Genomic DNA, 17,513 nt, shown 5'->3' with positions numbered 1-17,513 from the left:
AGCCGTATCTACTCCCTGTACAGACACTTTTGAATGTGATTTTGCCTCTGTAATGCTTTCAAATGTTATCCTCCTACCTAAGGTAGCACAGGGGTGTAAAACCATGGGGGTCCCAGAAGCTTAAAAAAAAAAAAGTGGAGATTCAACAGAGACATGCTCTTCTAAAGTATCAACTACACAATAGCAGCCCTAGAGAAGGCACAGTCCTGTTCTTCTTCAGAGCAAAGAGAGTGTATGCTCTCAAACAATTTTGGCTTAAGTATCTTATAGTAGTCATTACAAAAAGTCTGTGTTTATTCTAAATAAACCAGAACTCCCAAGTTGTCCCTCTCCTCATCTTCATGGCTATAGTCCTCTCACAGAAATAATAAAATTTTAAGGAGGAAAAGGTACAGAATGTCAGCATAAGTAATGTTTTTCCATCGAGTTGGGAATTTATATATGTGAACTTATTTGTGGATTTTTCAGGGAAATATCTTCTTTGTTTTACAGCTGAATCTGCAAATAAAGCCCTCAAATTGCTAGATAAACATTACCCATATGAAAAGAGCAACTAAGTGCAACTAAGGTGGTTACTAAATATAGATGTGTATTAGGTTATTTTAATTATTAGACAAGTCTGTTAGTAAATAGCTTATATATTGCTTCTTGCTTCAAAATTTAATATTTTTAGATAGGAAAGCTACCAATTTCTGATGAAAATTCTAGACTACATTAACAGAGAATAAAATATTTATTGTGACTTTTTCCCCTGTGACACAAGATTGTTTATTTTTCCTAGCTCTCCAAATGACACAGTTGCAGAACCTCTTTCAGCTGGTTTTGCCTGAAAACAATAAAGATTAAAGACATTAGAAATAGTTATACACACAGCTCCAAGTAACCCTTCAGTGCAGTCTTATATTTAAAAAAAAACACACACAAAAAAACATAAAACCCGTTAAGTTAATAAACAGTAAAAAATAAATGGTGACTTGAACCCACTTTGAAAAGCAATCTGTCTTAATAATGTTACCTGTGACTCATGATATTTCCATCCTATCATGTAATAGATCTGATATGTGGCAGGTACTGAACCGTCTTCGTTTCTGTACATTTCTATACAGACAAATAATGGTTAAGATCTGAAAAGATGTAAGCAGCAAAGAAAAAAAAAATCTGCTCAATAAAAGTAATGTCCTTCAAAGACAGAATGGTAGTTGGATACTTGTAGGATTCTGAGAATGCCTTGCATGAAAATCCTCAACACTGGAAGTTAGCAGTAAGGAGATAGTACAGGTTATTTGGAAAAAGAATATGGAGCTAGAGAAGGTCTGAATAGCATGAGGGTAGAGGAAGTCTGAGGATGCCATGACAGGAAAGGACTATTATTGATAATTTTAAGGGAATCAACATGACATGCAAAAGTGCATGAGTGACGCTTGGGTGGGAAGAGTAGTCAGTCCCCTTACCTCTATAAACTGCTGCAGCTGCCAGCATTGTGTCTCGATGCAGTAGAGCTTTTCTATTCCAAGAACAGTTACTCTCTCCCATACCTAAAAATACACTATCGGCAGTTTTAGACAATACAGCCAATACCCTGAGGAGCTCAAAATCATAGACAACCCATCTCATCGAACAGTATAACCGCCCCCCTTCTCTAACAGCCATGTCAAATAATCTAAGTCTGATTACAATCTCAGATTGGAGTGAGGCTTTTAAAATGATCCTGGGGCAAAACTCCTGGAATCTCCTTCAATTACCGTAGGTGAAGAAATAAAATTCCAGGAGGCAAGCCCCTCAAGCCAGCAACTGTCTAAAGTAAGCCAGCTGGGCAAAACCAAGGCGAACGGCCTTCTAGATGAGTAGCTGGCAAGTTCCTTTCCAAGGATGCCAATCTTATGCTACTTTTAATTGCTTTTCAAAGCGGAGAGAAGAGTGTCCCCAATGCCTTACTCCAAAACCTTAGAGGGAAGTCTTACTGTAGAACTTGGAAGAGGGTTTTAAGACTTCTTAGATGGTACCAAAGCTACCCGCTGTGTATATATAATATATGTAATATTTTACTAATCCCAGATTAGGAAAGAATTAGAATACTTATCGATGTTTTATAATTTACTTTTAGTCTTCATTCCTTCAAGTTGGTAAAGATTCACTAAAAATTCCAACTGTATATTTCTTTTTCTTTGTGCATATTCTAAACAAAATTACTTTGAAAGGCCATATTTTAAATTAGTCTACAAAAATTAAAGGAATTTCAAAACTAAAAATTTTATATTATCTATATTAAACTTTATTTCATGATCAAAAATCAGATCAACAAGTTAAATGCAGTCACTATGCATTTTTTCTTCTTTCCAATCCCCAAAAGGTTCCTATCATTCCCTAAAATAAGGAATCTTTGGTACTACTAAAAACAGCATCCAGCATCCTGTGAGTCAAACAGCCCTAGTTCATGAGAACAAGAGATACACAAAGCTAGAACATTAATAATCAAGAAAAAGGTGACCGTGACCACCTTCTTGATCTGACACTGAACAGACAGATGGCTTTAGGCCCATGACTCTGGGTCTTCCAGGTGGTCCGAATGAATGATCTCAAGTCTTCTAACACTTTAGACCTATTTCATGATCTAATTCAAATATTTTACTACATATTTACTACATAAGGAATATCAACCATATCAAGTAAAAAACAATATTGTATTGGAAGGGTCTATTGCTGATGAAAGAATTTCTGCTTGGGGAAGTGGTGTGATGAGGTGCTTTCATTTCTGCTCCATTTCCCATTGCCCTGGCTTAAGATATAGGTAACAGCAGTGGAAAATAGATTGAATACTTTGATGTACTAGAAATCCTAAAATGCCTTTATCCAGTAGGTATTAGAAGATACCAATGAAAACTATTAAGCAAAACGTTCTCTTTGAAGAGCTGACCCAGGTCTTTCAGCCATATAGAAATTTAACATCACTACTGTACAGTTATTAACACTGCTGCTAGGGAAGTCCACCCTTCCCTTAAGGGAAGCACACTGCCATATCTAACTTCCCTTTTCTTTGGGGAAGCGGTGTGATGCGATAGACAGGGACTGAACTTTGGGATCACAATCACTCAGGCACAGATTCCAGATCTGATCCTTATATGTAACCTAGTGCATAGTCATTTAAGCTCTATTAAACTCAGTTTTATCATCTTTAAAATGGAATAATAACACTTCATAATATGTCACGATAGATCTTTACTGAAGACCACCTGGGAAATACTTTCAGGGACTTCTGAATCTCTCTGGGCTTTGTTTGGTATGAGAGAAAAATCTCACCAGCAGGTAACTTTTTAAGACTGTCACAGTGTTTTTAAGGTTAAGTTCAAATGCATATTTTTTAAAAACTGTAATTTATTACTGTTTACCAGGAACAATACTGAGTATTGTCTTCACAAATACCTGAACTTACCTTAAAACCACTGTGAAAGCCTCCAAAATTCCTCATGCATTCATCAGCTGATAGGCAACTTGTTTTGTAAAGTTAGGCCAACATTCTGGACTTTTTTCTGTGAATTAATAATAACGGCAGCTTAAAATGAGACATCTCAAGCACCAAGAAAAAGGTATTAATATAAAATACTTCTAAAACCAATTAGAAGTATTTGAATCTGAAGATAACACCATTTCCCAGTCAGTAAAGCAGCACAGCTAGAAGTCTTCCAAGACTCCTCCCATCCTCTATTAACTGCTACAACCATTCTTTCCATCCCAGTTGCCTTCATGCTACCTTAGGACCTTTGAACAGTATAGTGGTTGAGATTTCAGGATGCGTCAGGCTGCCTGTCTGGACTTAAACATCACATTGGGCAACTTACTTGGCCTCTCTCCGTGCCTCAGTTTCTTCACATGAAACAAGAGCAACTCTCATCATAACTGCCCCATAGAAAGGGTAAACTTTCTAACACATTCATCTGATTGCCTCTCCTCAGCTCAGAATTCTGCCATGACACTACAAAGCACACCTGGTAAAATCTAGACGCCTCTGATTGAAGACCCGCATCCTTTCCCACCACTCTCACAATTCCACATATACAAGTAATACTGAATTACTTTACAGTTCCTTCATCAGGGGAATGAAAGATGGGCATATCCTTTCCTGGCTCCATGACTGTAAAAAGGCATTTTTTACATTTCAGCTTGGGTGCTGCCTCCTCTGCACCCTGACTTCCTAAGCAGATTTAGTGCTCCTCCCTGCACTTTAAAAGTCATGATTTCATTTTGCAATTTAATGTGGATACCTGTCTCTCTCTCTCCTTTTTACTACTAGACCACAAGCTCCCTGACATCCAGAACTACGTATTTTTATCACTGCATGCCAGCACTTGGCTCAGGGATTGGAACATGGTAGACGCTAGATAAAATACAAAGTGCAGGATTATAAAGTCAACCAGCTAATGTTTATATTTAATTTGTTAAGTAAGAATTTTACAAGTTATCTTTAGATAATTCCTCTTAATCCTCCCATAGATAAGAGATAAGAAGGCAAGGACTCTTGAATATAAACATTAGGCAATAGTTGCTCAAAATAAATGACCTATTTAAAAAAAAGCCCTGGGGAGAAAGGGGTTATCAACTAGGGAGGGGCATGAGGGAATCTTCCTGTGAGTTGCAAATGTTCTATATCTTGATCTTGAACAGGAAATATAACCAGCTATACACTTAAAATTAGTGCACTTTACTGAACACATGTAATATACTTCAACTTTTTAAAACACACACACATATCAAGTTAGGTTACACTAAAAAGCGGTATACCAATCTGGATCAAGACTGCCTGGATTCAAATCATGACTCGAGCATTTAGGGTGACAGTGAATTTCTCGAGGTCTCAATTTGCTCATCTGTAAAACTAGGATGTTAGAAAACCTCACTGAATTGCACCTAGCACAGAGTAAGTACTATATTTTTAAATCAGTGGGCAGTAACCTTTTCCAACTGATAGGGAAATTTCTGGTCTCTTTTCTTTCTTGAAATGAATCATGAGCACAGCATTTATTACAAAGCAGAACAAAATAAAGCTGTATTTGAAAAAATGTTTTTACCATTAGAGACTTAATGATAGATAGATCATCCTCCTCCCACCATCTCTCAAGACTTTGGATAAGAGGATCCATGATCACATTAGGGTAAGCTAAAGGTTCAGGGTGGTGGGAAGTGTGTTAGGGTGACATATTATTGGTCCTGTCATTCTGGGCAGGCAGGGTAGAAGCTGCCTACCCCTGGATTAAATTAACATAAATGAAAAGAGACTACAATTTTAAGTTTTCAGATGGACATCTTTCCCCTTTAAAGTTGACAGAATCTCCATACCCAGAAAAGGCTGAACAACGGGTAAAACGGACCTTGTTACAAATGAACAACCTGTAAGACGCCACACAGTCAGCTAAAAGAGCACCAGGCCAGGAGTCAAGGCAGCATGACCATTCATTAAAACTGTCTATGTCCGTTTGTGTAATAAAAGGACAAACCCCACAAAATCAGCTAGTGTAAGTCGAGGTTCTTCTCTGAGTAAATCACTTCTCCAATAGGCCTCCCAGTGGTAGATAGTTATTTTTACATACCTCACCTGAGTTGAGAGGTAGGGTTTGTGTTCTTGATGCTCCTGAAAGCCTCTTCCAAACCACTTCCCTAGCCTACTTAAAAAACCTTGTTCTGCCAAGACCCATACCATGTGCCTATAATCCTCTCCCACTCTGTTGTCAGATATCAGACTCTCAGACACCCCTCATTCGGGGAAGGGTTTGATACTTGGCTTAGTTTTCCTCTGTACCCTAAGTCCTGTCACTTCCATAGGAGACTTCCATGTTAACCAAATCTCACGGCCTCAGATAATTTTCATCTTCTCATCTCCTATCAACTTCTCCATCAATCTACCCATCACCATACCTGTGGCATGGCCTGGACTCAGCATCACTTGTAACTTCTTTACTTTTGAGAACATCAATTCAAACATCCTCATATCCTTCCAGCATGTTCATTTACTGCTACCATGACTAATCTCTGACCCTTGGGATAATCTGTGCATGGCTTCTCTACTTTCCTCAATCCATCAGCTCACTCTATCTCCCCACCCCCACCCCAACTTCTTTCCTCTTAAGATTCTTTGGCCTATTATTTAAAAAACACTCTTGGAATTATTTTTTTATCCTTGTCTTTTTGTCACTATCAACTGGCAAAACCCCAACCCAAACTCACCCACTCGACTATCTGCTTTTTTGTACCTGGTTGTAACTGCCAACTGTACCCATCCAATTCTTTTAACTTTTTCCTCATCAATTCACCTTCCCATTCCCTACAATGACTATTTCAAATTGTCTCCACTCAGTTCTTATAACCTCTGACCCTTTCATATGGATCAGACATGTGACATTATTTCCTGCTTGACAAAGAAAAACAGAAGCCATTAGATAGGAATTTTCTTCTATCAAATATATAGCTTTGTCCATTAGCACTAGCCCTCCTCCCTTCCCTCTGTAAATCTGCCCCATACCCTATCCAAAGTTAATCTCTCCACCCTGGCTTTTGTATCTTACCCTCTTCTACCTTCTTAGGTACCTGTCATCATGAATTACCTCTTCTCCGTCTTCTAGAGCCACTTCTTCTATGGAAGCATTTAGATTCCTCCAATTAGCAGTTAAATAAACTCAAGTCTTAGAACAAAAGGAAAAACCTCTTCACTCCTCCCCCTCCAGCACATGTACCCTTTCCAGCTCTCACTTTACACAGCCAAACTTCTTAAAAGAATACTATTATTTGCTGTCTCCAGTTCTTCACCTTCCACTTACCTCAACCTGCTCCAATTACTTCTATTTATCACTCCAACAAAAGAACTCCCACCTTTTCATTCCTTATCTTGTTTCTCCGCAGCCTTTGATGCTGCTGAGTGGTCTTTGTTTTGAAACACCTTTCCCTTTATTTTAGGTGATAACTGTACTTTTCTGGTACTTCTCTTTAATGTCTTGCTAGCCATGCCTTCCGTCTCTCTGCAGGATCGTTCTTCTTCTACCAGCCACAATATATTACCTTTCTGAAGGCTCAGTACCAGGCGGTTTTCTTTTTGCACTCCATGCTCTCACCCTAGGCAAGTGCTTCAAACACCACCTATTAGCAAATGGCCAGTTGTCTCTTCTGTGGCACATACCATATATCTAACTGCCTTTCTTTTCACATACTCTTAAGCATTTCAAAGGCAATTCAAACCCAACAAAACCAAATCTGTCATTGCCCATACTTGGTCTTTGTTTACTGTTCCTTATAACATTGAGTGGCACCACCATCTACCTGGTTATGTAAGCTAGACATTGAACAATTATGCTTGAAATGTCTCTAACCTTCATTAGGCTATAGCCAACCTATCCGCTATGTCTGTCAAATATACCTCTTTAGATATCTCTGGAATCCATTCATTTTTCTCCATCTCTATTGGCCTCACCTCAGTCCACACCACCATTTTCTCCCAGCAGGCTTTACTGCAATAAGCCTCCCTATCTAATTTCTCTGCCAATCCATTCTTTTCAAATTATAAATCTGGTATTATGACCTCCCTGCTTTCCTCCCTTAAAATACCTCCAGGGATGTTTTAATTTGAAGACAAACCATTTTAGCAAGGTCTATGAGGCCCTGCTGCAAGACCTCTGGCCCCATTTACACAATGACTTCATCCCCTAACACCCTCCTTCTTGTTCCCTGTACTCTAGCCACAGTGCCATGCTGGGTCTTGAAAAGCTCTTTCCTACAGCAGGACCTTTGCCAATGCTGTTCTCCTTCCCACTCCTCACTACCTATTACCCAGTTAGCTACTTGTCTTTTTTCAGAGAACAGCTCAACCACAACTTCCTTGGACAAGACTTCTTGACCTTCCCAGACCAGGCAGGACCTGTCTCCCTGATGAAACTCTAATCCTAAACGAACCCAACTCCCTGCTTTCTTATGTCTAGACCTGGCTGCCCACTGTAGCTTTAGAAAGTCACAGATACGGTCTATCAATCCCAAATGCACTTTCAAGAAAGCCCTGCCATCCTTTTCTAGGCAGTAAGCACTTCATAGCACTTAGCGCCTCACAGTCCTTACTACAATTCTAATTTAACATTTGTTTATGACAGTTTCCTAGTGCCTGTCTTTTCCCATTTCCTTTTATAAGCTCCATGAAGACAGTCTGCCTTTTTTTCACACCAGTACTTAGCTTCAGTTCCTGCCACAGACCCTGCTCTCCAAAATATGACTTTCAATGGAGTCTAAATATTTTTAAAGGAAGGTGCTTTACCTTGCAAATCTTCCATCAACTCAAACATGCCAGGATAGTTTACTTCAATTTCATCAGTATCCTGTTCAAAAAGAAAAAGAAATATTTGTTTGACATTATCATTAAAAAATCCAGATCTGAAATAGGGCCATAGAGATCCTTCAGTCCAATCTCTCATGCTAAGCAGGAATTTTCTTTATGATATTCTGCACAGATTTCACTGCCTTATGCTTTATTTATGAAGATTTCAAATTGTTAAATAAATAACCCCCATTGGGAGAAATCTTCCTAAAACTCCACCATCTGGTTCTAGTGCTCTCTTTAGGCACAAAACAGAATAAGTCTATTCTGTATTTCAAAAACCATTAACCTCTTTCCCATGTCTTTGAAAACTCTTCCAGGATACCACTTTTTAGGGGGAAAACTAGTCTTCCAGACCAGATTTCTAGATCCTTACACGTTCTGACTATGTTTCTCTGGGTTCAGTTCAACATCAGTTTCTCTCAAAATGCGACATCCAAAATCCAGCCAAATATTCTAGGGATAACTTCCTCTCAACTGTAAAGAGTAGAAAGGGATTATCTCCCAAGATTTTTTCATACTTCTAGTAATAGGCCCTGGCTTGTTTAGGAGATGGGCACACTGCTAGCACAAACAGAGATTTTTCTAATCAAATGATTGCATGTGTGGTGACACCTTCCCTTTCTTTCTGAAGCTTAAGTTCAACAGTTTACTATTGTATTGGTGCAGATGGCAAAGACAATTGATGCTCCCCAAAATCCACATGCTCCTTGACATTTCCCAATCCCAAACATTTTTTCTGGCCAAAGAAAGGAGGGGCAAGGGAGTAAAGACCTGGTGAACTTTTCCAGGCCCTCTCATCGAGGTGTTGATCCTAGAGGACACAAGGAAAAGATGGCACAGCTACGAGATGGAGATGGGCTGTCTAATCAGCATGGAACTGTGGTGTGAGAAATAAAAATTTACAGTGTTAAGCACTAAGATTTAGTCTGTATTAGAAACTAGCATTAATTACCCTGAATACAGGACACTTACCCCCGCCCCCAAAGTTTGCTATCAAAATCTTGCATGTACTTCAATTAAATTTCATTTTGCTTGTTTGCATAACCACTTCTGAAGTGTCTAGATATTTTTGTGTTCCACAGCTTTATATAATGTGCTCACTATCCCTCCCAATTTTGGACTTGCACAGAATCAAGTACAAAGTCCAAAAGGTTTATCAAAAACATCCACTCACTCATATTTAAAGGAATGCAATCGTGCAGTTCAGCAATGCCCCAAAATGTATTCACCAAATGCAATGAATGTGTCATAATGATGAAGTAGGTTGTTGATATGGGAGGAGTGGGGGTGGTGGGGGGAGGGGTATACAGGAACCTCTTATATTTTTTAATGTAACATTTTTTGTGATTTATGTATCTTAAAAAAAGACAATTTAATAAAAATATATATATTTAAAAAATAAAGGAATGTAAAACAAATTGACTAGTTATTTTTTTCTTTTAACCTAAGACATGTAAAACAAAGTAACATCAATCTATTTTTCCAATTAGGTTGGCAGAAACAAAAACATTTGGTAAAATCCCATGGTTGTCTGAGCCTGTAAAAACAGGAACTCAGACTACTGCTGGGCCATGTAAATTGAAGTACCTTTTGGAGGGTAATTTATATCAAACCACACATAAAAATTTGAAATGAATAGATTCTTTGACCCAGCAACTCATTGCTAGAAATTTACCTGATACATGTATCAAGACTGTGTGAAGGCAAGTTCACTGCAGCATTCTTAGAAGGAGTAAAAAAGTAATAAAATACAAAAACAAAATGTAAACTGGAAACACTCTAAAAGTCTGTCAGTAGAAGACTGGTTAAGTAAATTATTAAAGTATATGTACTCAATGAAATACTATACAACTTTTAAAAATTGAGGGGAGCAGATGTAGCTCAAGTGGTTGAGCACCTGATTCCCATGTACAAGGTCCCGGGTTTGATCCCTGGTATCGCCTAGAAACAAACAAACGAAAAAACCAACTCACACTAGGGAGCAGATATAGCTCAGTGGTTGAGCACCTGCTTCCCATGTACAAGGTCCTGCGTTCAATCCCTGGTACCACCTAAAAATAATGAGGTAGGAATATGTCTGAAGGGGGATATCTCCAAGATACATTATCAACTGGGAAAAAAAAAACAAAATAAAACAGTATAATGTGTATTGTATTGCATGTATAGGTTTCAAGGACATAATTATATTTGTGTCTATGAAGTAAAAAAATGAAAGGATATACAAAAAAGGGTTAATAAAGTCTCTAGGGAGAGGAACAGGGTATTAGAAGTCAGGAGGAGACTCCACTTTAGACATTCTCTCAACAAAAACATTTTTCTTCTGTTCTCCCCTCCCATTCTAATCTATGCTTAGATCAGATTGTCTGTGTACTTTTAATAAGACCATCTCTGGGTGGTAGAATCATGAACATATCATCTATATACTTTTCTACCTTAAGAACTATTTTTAAAGAGCTCCTATGGTTAAAAATAAAACTCCTTACAGACTGATTCCTAGCCATTAAGCAATACCCTTCTGAAAACAATTCTTTGATGAAACCAACTAAAAGCACTACTTTCACCTCGATCAGAAGAATATCACAATAGCTTTTTCAAAGGCCTTGTTCAAATTAAGATGGACCTTAACCTACAGCTTTCTCCTAATGTACTAGTCTGGCAGCTATATTCTAAAAGGAAATTAGCTTCATTTAGAATGCCAACTAACTGAAAAAAAATTCACTAAGAATGTCATATAAATAAAAAGACAACTACATTATGAATTTTACTTGATTTTACTTTAAAAGTAAAAACCTGGTGCATTATAAAAGTAATATATCTAATGCTATATGCAACATGAACCTGTGTAACTGATAAAAGATTTTTTAGATGAGAATTTTTAAAAATGGAATTAGGGTATGTGGCAGTTTGAGATTATTTATGAACCCCCTAAAATGATAAAGATTATGTTTGTAAACTGATCTGTTCCTCTGGGCATGATACCCTTTATGTCAGATTCAGCTCTGGTGTCTTCGATTAATTAAGTTAAGATTAGGGCTTTGACTCGACCATGTCAGTAGCGTGTAACTCAGCTTAAGTCCCCGCCCCCTTAGTGGGCTGATATAAATGGGCACTAACTCAAGAAGACACAGAAGACACAAAGGAAGAGAGACCGCTCCATATACATGGCAGAGGATAGAACTTTGTCAGTTTTGATCGTGGATTCCTGGGGAGATATGAGCCAGTTGCCTGATAGTTTTCAGCTGAAGAGAACAGAGCAGCTGAGCAACTGATAAGGTCTGGAAAGAAGCAAACCATATGCCAGCCTGAACCCTCATGGAAACTGGCAACCATCTTTGGTGAGAACGCAACTTTCAGTTGGACTCTTGAGGGTCTTGTAACTGTAAGCTTTACCCCAAATAAATACCCTTCATAAAAGCCAACAGATTTCTGGTACTTTGTATCTGTACCACTTCAGAGGACTAATACAGGATACAGCATTTTAGAAACAGTGTCTATGTCTCAAAGGATAAATTCAATGATTGGAGGAACAAACTCTTATAGTTTTTTTTCATTAAATCAGCAACTCTCTAATATAACCTAAAAAAAAGATTCTCACCAATATTTTTGTATTATAAATGCTTGAGTCATTCAGTTTATTTTTGGAGAAGAATATGGAACGGATTCTGAATCACTGGATCTCCTGATTAACCAAAATGTAAGCTTTTAAATACTATATATATTTTCAGGTTGACTATTTTTAGGGGAAATCTTTCTAAAACACATAACCCACTTTACAACCACAAAAAACCATGTGAGGTTAACATAAATTAACTTTCTCTTGTTGACTCAGGATATAAGTCGTCATCATTTTTCTAATGGGAAACAAATTTTAAGGCCCCTAATATTGTTGACTAAATGGTATAACCTGGCAAAAATTATTTAACACTGCCCTATAAAAATGCACACTATACCTTGCCACTTCTTTCTTATTCCCTATAACCCCCTCCGATACTTTTTTAGTAGAAGCTTTATGCTCTCAACTAGAGATTTTCTTTTTTCCACCTCAATTGTAGGTTTGTAACACAGTAGTATGGGAGAAAATTCTTAAGAAAGACTCTAAAGGTTTGTAAGCAAAGTTATTAAGAGTTTAAGGGTTTAAAACTGTTATTCCCTAACTTATTTTCAGTTACAGTCCTCTCAAGATCTGATGAAAACCTTTTCTTTCACATATGAACAAGAACAAAAGCAATTTTGTATACAACATTCCATTGTTATTGGCCCCTCCACAGTCTGCCAATAGGCCCTCTAAAGGTCCAAGAATATCAGGATAAGAACACTTGCTCTAATTCTCTTTCTCTAAGCTCAAATTTGAAAAACAGATGAAGGATATGATCAAACAATCCAAAAAAGATGAAATATAAATTGCTAATAAACATATGAACAGATGTACACCCTAACTGTTAATCAGGAAAACAGAAACTTCACAAAATTAAAATGACTGGTAATAGCAAGTGCTGGTGAGAATGTGAGGTAAACAATTTCTTATACATAGTTGGTATGGGTATAAGTTTGGTATAGCTCTTCTGGGGGGCAATCTGGCACTTGTCCCCTTCAGCACAGTAATTACATGAAGATGTTCACTTATATGCACTTGTGGTGCCCTCTGCTAGGATACTTCTCTCCTGGGGAAGGCAGAGAAGGCCTCTTTCCCCTCATGCTCATTTCCTATTTCCTTGAGTGTTTACTCAAACATTACCTTCTTAGTAAGGTGCTCTCTAGCCAACTGACCTAAAATTTCAACACATTCTCCCCACATACTTCTGATTCTTCTACCCTGTTCTGTTTTTTGTTGTTAGCACACAGCATTCTGTAATGTTGTTTTTTCTGTCTGTTTGACCACTGCTGTATCACAGTATCTAGTACAATTTCTGGCACATAAGAGTTACTCAATGTTTGTTGTAAGGTGGAAAAAATACGTGAAAAAGCATTGTTTCTACTGGCAAAAAACTGCCAATTCTAAATGTCATTCACTAGGGAAATAGGTAAATAAACCATGAGATATTCGTACTAGAAAATAATATGCATGCGTTAAAAATAAGAGGGAAAATATATCTGTAATGGTATAGAAAGCTCTCTATACTGTTAAAGATGAAAAGTTTCATAAGTACACATTTATGTACATGTGTCTATATATATATGGTATGATAAAGAGTACTTGCTTAAAAAAACATCTGGAAGATTACACACCAAACTACTTCTGGGGCAACAGTTTTCAAAGTGTAGTGTGAGGCAGCGGACTTGGCCCAGTGTACAGGGCCTCCGTCTACCACATGGGAGGTCCACGGTTCAAACCCCGGGTCTTCCTGACCCATGTGGAACTGGCCCATGCGCAGTACTGATGCGCGCAAGGAGTGCTGTGTCAGGCAGGGGTGTCCCCCACGTAGGGGAGCCCCACGTGTGAGGAGTGTGCCCTGTAGAGAGAGCTGCCCAGCACAAAAGAAGGTGCAGCCTGCCCAGGAATGGTGCCACACACACGGAGAGCTGACACAACAAGATGACGCAACAAAAAGAGACACAGATTCCCGTGCCACTGACAACAACAGAAGCAGACAAAGAAGACGCAGCAAATAGACACAGAGAACAGACAAGTGGGTTGGGGGCGGGGGAAGGGGAGAGACATAAATAAATCTTAAAAAAAAAAACAAAAAAAAAGTGTAGTGTGGACCATAATGTAAAACATAAGGAAACTAAAAATTTAGAAATTTGTACAGTCTAAAACATAAATCTTAATGTAAACCAAAAAAAAAACCAAAAGTGTAGTGTGGAGACCCTGAGTGTGCTTGTGACTCTTTCAGGGTGTCCATGAGATCAAAACTATTTTCATAATGTTAGAATGTTACCTTTTCTATCTCTCATTTTCTAATGAATATACATTGGGATTTTTCAGATGTTTTGTGATAACTGTTATTGCAATATACTAAACCAGAAGTACATATGAAAATCCAGCTCTCTTCTGTTAGGCAATGCATTCAAGAAATTTGCAAAAATGTGAAACAATGACATAATTCTCTAATTTTTTTTTTCTTTTGGAGACAGTTCTTTTTCATAAAAAATAGTTCATTTACATTAACATGCAATAGGTGTATTGTTATTTTTAAATAAAAATAAATACTAAATAATTGAGTTTTAATTTCTAATTTGGTTAATACTGACAAATAAAATCCATATAAACAAAGGGTATTTAGGGCCCCTGATAATTTTTAAGTATGTAGAGGGGATCTGAGACCAAAATTCTGAAACCTGCTACTCTCAGAAGAGAGATTTTTGGGATTAAGGGAGATGACAGACTTATTTTATCTGTATAATTTGATGTTTACAATCAAAATATATAACCATATAATATCTAAAATATATTATATAAGTATTAATTATAGAATTAAAAATGATGTTTAATAAAAATGTTCTTTCAATATACAATTGCCTTAACAGTGTTTGTTCAAATTCAAAGCAGAACACTTATGTGAAGCTGAGTTTCCCCACTTCCAACTGCACATTGTCATCTCAGTGAGGTTTCTATTTGACTCAGGCCATTTGAGCTTTTAAAAAAGTCAGCCTGTACAATCTTGTGAAGTCTGGAGGTCTGTCTTTAGTTCCCGGGCTAGTCTTTCTTCCATCCTATTGTGTTCTCCCTTTCCCGGGAGCCCCTTTCCCACCTCATGGGCCTGCTGGTCTAGCCCCCTTGCCTTCTGTTGAAACAAGGAAGAATAAAACAATCTATTCTTGATTGGGTGGTTTTATGAACTATATTCAGACTTACTCACCTCAACTACATTAAGCCTACCACCTCTAATTATTAATAAAAAGGTTTCTTCCTTCTTAAGACATTCCTTACTTCTAATCAGGTTTAGAGATTTTCTATGCCTGAGGGGTTTAGAAAACCATACTATGTCTACTCAACTGACCTCTGAAGAGGGGTAATCATGTCCTCTTAGAAAGAATTTACTAGAGAGAATAGCAGAAAGGATAACCAAAAGAGTAAAAACACAGATGAAAATAAGGTATAGCATAAGAAAACTGAAGAATAAAAAGGGTGGAAGTGAACAATGCACTTACAGTAATATCACTGAATGGGAATGGATTAAACTCCCCAATCAAAAGGTAGAGGCTGACAAAATGGATAAAAATACATTACCATCCATATGCTGCCTACAAGAGACTCCGCTTAGACACAGGGATACAAACAGGCTAAAAGTGAAAGTTTGGAAACAGACACTCCACACAAATACTAGCAAAAAAGAGCAGGGATAGCTACACTAATATTGGACAAAACAGATTTTAAGTACAAAAAAGTTAAAAGAGATACAGAAGGCCATTATACATTAATAAAAGGGACAATCCATCAGGAAGAAATAACAGTTATAAATATCTATGCACCTAACCAGGGTGCCCCAAAATACATAAGGCAAACTGGCAAAACTGAAGGGAGAAATAGACATCTCTGCAATAATCACTGGAGACCTCAACATACCACTCACATCATTAGACAGACCTACTAGACAGAAGACCAAGAAGGAAACAGAACTTGAACCATATCATTAATGAGTTAGACCTAACAGACATACAGAATGTTGCACCCAAACTCGGCAGGTTATAAATCCTTCTCAAATGCTCATGGATCTTTCTCCAGGAGAGACCAGATACCAGGTCAAAATGCGAGTCTCATTAAATATAAAAAGACTGAAATTTTGCAAAGCACCTTCTCAGGTCATACTGGAAGAAAGCTGGAAATCAATAATAGACAGAAAAGAGGTTATCTAGACTAACAAAAAAAAGAGAGAAAACACAAATACATAAACTCATAAATAAAAGTGGTAAATTTACAACTGACCCCACAGACATAAACATGATAAGAAGATATTATGAGAAACTGTATGCCAACAAACTACACGACACAGATGAAATGGACAAATTCCTAGAAATGCACAAACAACCAATACGGACACTACAAGAAGTACAAGAACTTAATAAACCAATCACATTTAAGGATTGAATCAGTCATCAAAAATCTCCCAACAAAGAAAAGTCCAGGACCAGGTGGCTTCACTGGTGAATTCCACCAAGCATTTCAAGAAGAATTAACACCAATCCTGTTGAAACTCTTCCAAAAAATTGAAGAGGAGGGAAAATTACCCAAGACATTTTATGAAGCCAACATTATTCTAATACCAAAGCCAGATAAAGACACTCCAAGAAAAGAAAATTACAGACCAATCTCTCTAATGAACATAGATGCAAAAATTCTCAACAAAGTACTTGCAAATAGATTCCAACATCATATCAAACGACTTATACATGATGACCAAGTGGGATTTATTCCTGATATGCAAGGCTGGTACAACGTAAGAAAATCAATTAACATAGTACACCACATTAACAAACTGACGGAATCATCTTGATCAATGCAGAAAAGGCATTCACAAAATCCAGCATCCTTTCTTAATAAAAACACTTCAAAAGATAAGAATAGAAGGAAAATTCCTCACTATGATAAAAGGCATATATGAAAAACCCACAGCCAAAATTGTACTTAATGGGGAGAGCTTGAAAGCTTTCCCTCTAAGATTGGGAACAAGACAAGGATGCCCACTGTCACCACTGTTACTCAACATTGTGCTAGAAGTTCTAGCTAAAGAGACTAGACTAGGAAAAATAAATAAATAACAGGCATCCAAATAGGAAAAAAAGCAGTAAAAACTCTATTTGTGGGTGACATGATTCTCTATTTAGGAAATTCTGAAATGTCCACAGCAAAGCTATTTGAGCTAATAAATGAGTAAAGTGGCAGGATATAAGATCAATATGCAAAAATCAGCGATGCTTCTGCATACTAAGTACTGAACAATCTGAGGAGGATTTCAGGGGGAAAATTCCATTTACAATAGCAACAAAAAGAATCAAATACCTAGGAATCAATTTAGCCAAAGAAGTACAAGACTTATATGAAGAAAACTACAAAAACAATACTAAGAGAAATCAACAAAGACCTAAACAAATGGAAAGACATTCTGTGTTCATGGAATGAAAGACTAAACATGTGAAGACGTAATACCACCAGCAATACCACTACTGTGTATGTATCCAGAACTGAGAGCAGTGACACAGAAAGACATCTGCACACCAATGTTCA

General features: G+C 37.4%; 1 protein-coding gene across 3 annotated transcripts in view; it reads right to left on the bottom strand.

Moving 5' to 3' along the window:
• Positions 1 to 714: 714 nt before the first annotated feature.
• Positions 715 to 17,513, bottom strand: part of NDUFAF5 (NADH:ubiquinone oxidoreductase complex assembly factor 5) — a 47,727-nt gene continuing 30,928 nt past the window's right edge. Inside the window, exons 8-12 of one of the 3 annotated variants that reach the window (XR_011647288.1) lie at positions 8,285 to 8,345; positions 3,431 to 3,527; positions 1,452 to 1,535; positions 1,016 to 1,098; positions 715 to 826 (exon numbers count right to left, since the gene is read on the bottom strand). Coding sequence is in view for 1 of the 3 variants with exons in the window: in XM_004475278.4 (XP_004475335.1) it covers positions 734 to 826; positions 1,016 to 1,098; positions 1,452 to 1,535; positions 8,285 to 8,345 (321 nt within the window). In the remaining 2 variants the exon portion in view is untranslated. Of the gene's footprint in view, positions 827 to 1,015; positions 1,099 to 1,451; positions 1,547 to 3,430; positions 3,528 to 8,284; positions 8,346 to 17,513 lie in introns of those variants that run through there. The other 2 variants (XM_004475278.4, XR_009183368.2) reach the window with 2 other exon arrangements.

Source organism: Dasypus novemcinctus, chromosome 24 (genome assembly GCF_030445035.2).
Source record: "Dasypus novemcinctus isolate mDasNov1 chromosome 24, mDasNov1.1.hap2, whole genome shotgun sequence".
Taxonomy (NCBI): domain Eukaryota; kingdom Metazoa; phylum Chordata; class Mammalia; order Cingulata; family Dasypodidae; genus Dasypus; species Dasypus novemcinctus.
Note: the sequence above shows the minus strand (reverse complement) of the source record. Positions and strands in the feature narration are given on the sequence as shown.